General features: G+C 38.4%; 1 protein-coding gene across 4 annotated transcripts in view; it reads left to right on the plus strand.

Moving 5' to 3' along the window:
- Positions 1-2,778, plus strand: part of HBS1L (HBS1 like translational GTPase) — an 82,173-nt gene extending 79,395 nt beyond the window's left edge. For 3 of the 4 annotated variants that reach the window (XM_027085849.1, XM_027085844.1, XM_027085880.1), the window contains 2 exons: positions 1-145; positions 2,119-2,778. In XM_027085849.1, coding sequence (XP_026941650.1) covers positions 1-145; positions 2,119-2,130 — 157 coding nt within the window. In that variant the 3' untranslated portion in view covers positions 2,131-2,778. The remainder of the gene's footprint in view (positions 146-2,118) is intronic. The other variant, XM_027085854.1, reaches the window with a different exon arrangement.
- The last annotated feature ends 4,935 nt before the right edge of the window (positions 2,779-7,713 follow it).

A 7,713-nucleotide genomic window follows, 5' to 3' on the forward strand; every position in this document is an offset into this window, starting at 1 on the left:
ATTGTTGACCAAAGGCCAGAATGCATTGGTGGAGCTACAGACACAAAGACCAGTGGCTCTTGAGCTGTACAAAGACTTTAAAGAGCTGGGGAGATTCATGCTGCGCTACAGTGGTTCTACCATAGCTGCTGGTGTAGTCACCGAGGTATTTTAAAGTGACTGATTATGTATCCATGGTTATTATGTCTTTTTCTACTTTCTTGTTAAAATTTTACTTATTTATTTTTATTTTTTGGCCGCGTTGGGTCTTCGTTGCTGCGCACGGGCTTTCTCTAGTTGTGGCGAGCAGGGGCTACTCTTCGTTGCGGTGCGCGGGCTTCTCATCGCAGTGGCTTCTCTTGTTGCGGAGCACAGGCTGTATGTGCATGGTCTTCAGTAGTTGTGGCTCGCAGACTCTAGAGTGCAGGCTCAGTAGTTGTGGCACAGGCTTAGTTGCTCCGCGGCATGTGCGATCTTCCCGGACCAGGGATCGAACCCGTGTCCCCTGCATTGGTAGACGGATTCTTAACCACTGTGCCACCAGGGAAGCCCTCTTTTCTACTTTTTAAGAATGATTACTGAGATTTTATGGCTTAACGGGAGTGCAGTTATATTAGAACAACATTTTAAAATTTTATTAAAGATTAAAAGAATGACGGGAAGAAAATGTTTCATCTTAGATCTTCTCATAACGAAACTTCCAAATTGTCTTCTCCACCAGTAATATTGCTCAAAATTAAAGGAAATCCATTGAAAAATACATCCGTATGCAGTCCAAATCATGAGAATAGACTTTAATAAGAGTCAAATGAATTGGGGGTAGTGGTTTTGTTTAACAAAGTGCCCTCATTACATTTTTTTTTTAATAACTAGTTCTCAGTTCATTCATTCAGAAAGTTAATGTATCAGTAATGTTTCTGAAACATTAATATATAATGTAAGGTACAGTTGAGTTTTGGAGAAAATAGCCAGAAATGAACCAGAATTTCAGTGATTTAAATTTTCTCCCACACTATCATGATTAATATAGATCTTATGAATACATGCATGCCTTATTTTATTGCACTTCACAGATACTGTGTTCTACAAAATGAAGGTTTGTGGCAGCCTTGCATTGAGCAAGTCTCTAGGCACCATTTTCCCAACAGCATTTGCTCACTTCATGTCTCTGTTTCACACTTTGGTAATTCTTGCAGTATTTCAGACTTTTACATTATTATTATTACATATTTGTTATGGTGATCTGTGATCAGTAATCTTTGATGTTATGCCTACAAAAAGGTTATGACTCACTGAAGGCTCAGATGATCGTTAGCCTTTTTTAGCAATAAAGTATTTTTAAGTTAAGGTATGTACATTGTTTTCTTAGACATAATGCTATTGCACTCTTAATAGACTATAGTATAGTGTAAACATAACTTTTCTATGCACTGGAAAACCAAAAAATTCCTATGACTTGCTTTACTGCGATTCTCACTTTATCGAGGTGGCCTGGAACGGAACCCACAATATCTGCGAGGTATGCATGTATTTTTAAAAGGGGCTTCATTACTTCATATGCTTCTTTTCTGCATAAAAATTACTCAGTTCATTTAACTGGATGGATACTTTGGACATAGGGCTTTAGGTTGTATCAAAATTCAGTTATACATGTACCATGAAAAAGGCTCTGGAGTTAAACTTAAGTCTAAGTCTGAGTTACTGCTCCACTAATTCCTAGCTGCAGAAGAACAACATTTGTCCTGTAATTTATCCATCTATGAAAATGGGGTAATAGAATCTACCTTCTGGAGTTGTGAAATGAAATGGTCTGCATAAAGCACTTGGCACAGTGATTGCATTTAGAAAGCATTCAGTAAATGTTACCTAATAGCAGCAGCAGCAGCATCACATTTAACTGTCAAAACATTCTTTATAAAAGAGCATTCTAAAAATAAGATGCAGTCTCTTGTGGAAAGTAATGGAGAGATTATAGAAAATCTCAAATAACAAGACTAGGGAAGGAAAAAAGTTGCAGGAAAAACAAAAAAGTTTCACCTGATGTAATGATTACTCCACTGCCATTTTTTCCTTTTGTTGTTGTTGTTCATATAATGTGGTTGGTTAAATTATAGCAAATGCTTTTTTTTTCTTTTACAGATAAAAGGCTGATGGGTCAGAATTTCTACCATGTTTCTAAAGACAGTGAGATAGTTAACCTCCATGTTTTGAAAGAATCCAGTTATTCAGTTAAAGCAACAATGTGCAATTGATATTTTTTTAAATGAGAAAATTCAAGCTATAATCAGCTGCAAAGAAGTATTATTCACCACTCCTACAAAAATTTTAAGTTGCCAACTGGCAAAGAAAGGCTAATATTGCACTTTCATTTAAAAAACTAGCTTTTCCTTTGAAATGTTACTAATGGATTTACCTTTCTGAGACTTACGGAAGTTATCAGAAATATGTGTTAGAAGACATTGAATCATCATGACGTGAACTCTACTTCCAGCCAAACCACCAAATGTTTTCAGTTTTCTCTTTTGATTTCAACTTACAACACACATTTTTAAGGAAGAATAACTAAAATGGGTTATTGAGGTAGTTAATATTTGACATGAGCAGTTTTTTAGTTAACTGTAAGAAAAGATTTGTTGAAGGTTAATAAAGGTATTTTGTGTTGAGCAGTGAGTGTTCTTCCTTCAACAAACAACCATTTGGAACTGCTTAGTTTGCAGTTATTGGAAATTGTTCCTTTGGTAACCAAGATATTATTTAAGGTGTAAAGCCAGCTAATAAAATGCCTTAGTTTGAGCATAACAACAAAATGTGTTGTGTTTCTTCGATGTTTATGAGATTCTAAGTAGGACTTGGGTTTTATGGGATCTTTTTCACCTGAGGGTTTCCCCAGTCTTTCACGTGAATTCTTGCTTTTTATCCTAGTAGCAGATCAAATTTAATCTCATCCATTTCTAACCATAACTTAATTTTATTTTTCCCATTCTCACTTTTATAATTACATGTTTGATGACTTTATCTCGTATTCCTTGTAGATTGTAAGTCCCCTATGAGTAAGAGTCATGTTTTTCTTTAAAGTTTCAACAAACTCCAAGGTATATTTACTTAACAGGTATTTGTTGAGCTCCCTCCTGGGTACCATTGCTTTCGAGTGGATTTTGTCCTCAGCTGAGGCTGGGACTGTGTTTTTTTTCCCCACATCTTTATTGGAGTATAATTGCTTTACAATGGTGTGTTAGTTTCTGCTTTATAACAAAGTGAATCAGTTATACATATACATATGTACCCATATCTCTTCCCTCTTGCGTCTCCCTCCCTCCCACCCTCCCTATCCCACCCCTCTAGGTGGTCCCACCCCTCTAGATCAGCACTGAGCTGATCTCCCTGTGCTATGCGGCTGCTTCCCACTAGCTATCTATTTTACGTTTGGTAGTGTATATATGTCCATGCCACTGTCTCGCTTTGTCACAGCTGGGACTGTGTTCTGATGGACCATATGATACAATTTTTTTTAAAATTAGTTTATTTTTTAATTTATTTTTGGCTGTGTTGGGTCTTCGTTTCTGTGCGAGGGCTTTCTCTAGTTGTGGCGAGCGGGGCCACTCTTCATCGCGGTGCGCAGGCCTCTCACTATCGCGGCCTCTCTTGTTGCGGAGCACGGGCTCCAGATGTGCAGGCTCAGTAGTTGTGGCTCACGGGCCTAGTTGCCCCGTGCCATGTGGGATCTTCCCAGACCAGGGCTCGAACCCATGTCCCCTGCAATGGCAGGCAGATTCTCAACCACTGCGCCACCAGGGAAGCACCGATACAATTTTTTTATATTGGGAAATGGTGTGATTTATATATTGATGGCTTACCATATTCAACAGCATTTCTTCTTAATTGAAGAATAACATCCATATGGTAAAGTGTACAGAACATGAATGTGCTGCTTGGTGGACGATCACAAAGTGAACACATTTCTTTACTAAAAAGTATATGTGTAGCTGTCATTTGAGAGTAAACTTGCTAAGGCAAAAAAGCGTTTTATTTATATTAGTCAGAAATTTAACAGATACAACTGACAGAAACCTAATTTAAAGTGACTTAAGCAAAAAAGAAAGACCTGCAGTAGCCCTGACTTTCAGCTGGTCTTGCTCGAGTCACAGTGTCAGGCAAGGACTAATCTGTACTCTGCCTTCTCCAGTGTTGGTTTTGCCCTCAGACTCCATACGGAACCCCCTGCGATTCCACACTTAGATCCTCAGACCCTCCATCAAGGGCAAGGACAGGCTAAAAGAACATGTCTTTTCCAGAAGTCCTAGAAACATCTCACCATGGACTATAACTGAGTGTAATTTCTTTCCTTGGGGCATCCTTTAGATGTGATGTGAGTATCACCCAAAGTGCACAGCTGAGAATTATGGAAGGGTTGGAAGGAAATTCAGGATGCTATGAAGAAGGGGAAATGGATTGGGGGCGGGGGGAGGGGGTGGGATGCAAAAACAAGAAACATCCACTCTGTATAGCATACAAGGTCATGATAGCATTAAGAATTTTAGATAAAATTTTAGCATAAAACAAATAGTAGCAGCAGTAGTAAAAATGAGTTTATTTCTTCCTTCCTAAATTGTGATAGAGTGATCTTTTTATTTACATTATGTTTACAATTGATTGTTGTTGAGGGGTGGTAATATTAAGAGAACCCACTGTGGGAGGTTGGGGGTTAAATGACAAGGTGTCCGGCGAGCACGCCCAAGCTTGGGTTTGGTCTGAAATCCTCCCCCTGACACTTACCATACTAAATAGTACATCCATATTGGGTCACTGTGCTTCAGGTACTTCTTGTCTCTGCTTCTTCCTATTTATGGTCACGCTGTTTCTTTACACAAGTGGCTTTGTCCTCTTACCATGACTCTTCATGGGTCTCCACTGGATCAGTTGCCTCTGTGGTAACCTGGCTTAAAAAAATTTCAGATCCATGTTTGGGCTTGTTAGTGTTTTTCCACATGTTCGTTATTTATGACAATATTTGAATTTTAGAAACTCAAATATTGGTTTAGAAAACAATTTCTGGACATAGTTTGTTTTCTCCCAATAATATGCAGATCAGTAATAATTTTAACTATTGTTAAAATGTAATCATTCCCTCTAGAAAATTTGGAAAATACAGAAAAGTAAAGAATAAAACTCACCCATAGTAATATTGCCTAAATATCAATATTACTGCTGCTAACATGTTGATGTATTTCTTTTCTGTCTCTAGGGCATATTTTTTCTTGGAGTTGTGATCATTAGTCAAGCTCTTTTCATTTTATAATGTAATCAAGATTTTTTGATAGAAATATTAGTAGCTTTTTAAAAATGATGTAAAAATATAAAATTAGAAACCTAGATATATTGGAATTAGGATTATACAGCTAATTTTTTAAAAAGCTTCTAGGTAAGAAGGCTCAATAAAAACTCCTGGGCCATTATTTTCAAACTTCCCTCTAAAATAGTCACAGGAGTATGTAAATAGGAAAACATTCCTTCCTTCATCCCTAAGAGTCTGCCGTATCCATGCACAGAGGGAGCTCTGGAGCACCGGTCGTCATGGGGCTGACAGTTCAGCCAGGGGCCCTTCTCAGCACTACAAACTACAAATGAGAGTTAACAGTGTGAAAGTATTCAGGAGGAATGCACCCTAAAGACAACATTAGAAGGGGGCTAGGTGAGGGGGGACCATTAATACTGAAGTAAAATTGTAATACTTCTATACAAGAGTCTCTTGAGTTAAACTAATTCAACCCGTAAGCCACAATCTCCTACCAATTCAGGATTAGTGGAGGGAGGGGGGGCAGGTTTTGCATTGGCAAAATCATCCAACAGGGCAGCTTTTAGCCTTCAAAGTAGCAACATCAAGATCCCACCAACAGTAAAAACCATTCTTTAGAACCCACCCACCTCCAGTAAGAAGAACCACGTCAGTGAGAATCTTAACAGTGGGGCACAAGCCAGCAGAACCACACATTGACATGAGGTATGGGTACAAGTGGCAAGATGAGGAGAGCCCAGCAATAACCCTAGTTGAAGACACCTAAAGTCCTTCTTAGCTTTAGAATCTTGCCAGCAGAGCAAAAGTAGAACGGATCAGGTAATTTACAACCTGGTTCTTTGAAAATGCCAAAGATATTCAAGATTTTTAAAAGGAAAAAAAAAAAAATGAACACACTAGGGGTGAGATGAACCATGTAACTATATGTGTTAATGATTAATTAGAACAGTCTAACACTGGGTTCTGCTCCTGTGTACCAGCTCATTGCTGTTTTCTCAGGGAACCCCCGGCCCTGAGAAAAATGGGTTACTATGTGCTTCAGTGGGACCTTGTCTCTCTCCTTGGAATATTTTCGTGGGTGCAATTTTATATTGACTTGTATGATTCATTTATGTTCTCCTTCCTCTGAAATGTAAGTCCCAAGAGGAAAGAGACCTTTTCTGTTTTGCTTCTGATTCTTTTTCAGCAATTGGTGTAGTCCTTCACACATGCAATTGTTAAATGAGTGAAAGAATTAACACTGGTGGTGGCGTTATGGAGGATTTTCATTTCTTTACATCTGTATTGTCAGAAAATTACAAGCTTTTATTTCTATGATAATGCTGTGTGTGAAGGCGCTGTTTTTTAAAGTGAAGGAAAGAGAAAACTTGTTAGAAGCAAACTTTAAAACTGCTTCTGTCTGTCCTCTTGTCTGGTGAACCTCAGCTGTAATTTGGAGTCTTTCTTGAGCTGGGGTGACCCTCTTGATCCTGGAAGATTCAAATGTGCCTGCATTTCAGAAAGGGAACCAGCAATCCACTGGCTGCTAGGGATTCTCCTAGCTCTCAGGTGGACTATGAGATAGATGGTGGGAGTAACTGACACATTAGTACTTTCCAATACTGGGCTTGGGTATATTTCTTTTTATTTAAAGATGGTTAAGAGATAAGAGGCTTGTGGCAAAATCGGTAGTACCTGAGCACATGCAGGCAAAAAGCTTTCTTTCAGGTGTATTGCAGGAAACAAAAGTTTTCTTTCAATAACTGCTGCATGGTGTCTGTGAGATGTAAGGGGATATTGCTGAGCTGAGAAAAGAATCAGAACAGGTTAGAAGAGACTCCATGGAAGCCTAAATCATAATAGCAAAATTTAAACATTCAGTGAAGCCTGTAAAATAGATAGCAATTGCAGAAGAGTTGATGATATAGAGGTTGTCCTTGGAAACCACTCCTAGAATGCAGATAGGTGAAAATGATGAACAGGAAGACCCCAAGATTGCACCATATTTTATGTAAAACATCACAAGGGAATTCTAATGAGATTAAGCCAATCTTGGAAACAAAACAAAACTCCCCCAAAAAATCATCTTCAAAGAAACAAAAAATTAGCTTTAGTCTTTTCGGCAGCGCTAAATTCCAAAAGACAGAGGGGCACAGGAGCTAAATATATAAAACTCAAAGTTAGAGGGACTGTAACTCACAAATTCATCACTCATATGACGTTATTTATAGGCGGAGTAAGAGTCTCAAAAGATGTCCTTCTGGGAGAGGGTGAAGGGATTGTGGAGGCAGGATTTTAAATGTCCAGATCATGAAGAGGTAGTTGAACACTTTAAGATTGGGAACATCATGGTAGAAAATTCTTTAGCAAGCATATGTTGATGCCGATCATTTGTTGATGTCATCAGTCAAAGACCACCAGGACACAACCGTAGTCAAAATAATTATTATTTTTTTTTGATG

The sequence above is a fragment of the Aethalodelphis obliquidens genome, unplaced genomic scaffold (genome assembly GCF_003676395.1).
Source record: "Aethalodelphis obliquidens isolate GAN/ISIS:26980383/991018 unplaced genomic scaffold, ASM367639v1 scaffold3, whole genome shotgun sequence".
NCBI classification, from domain to species: Eukaryota; Metazoa; Chordata; class Mammalia; order Artiodactyla; family Delphinidae; genus Aethalodelphis; species Aethalodelphis obliquidens.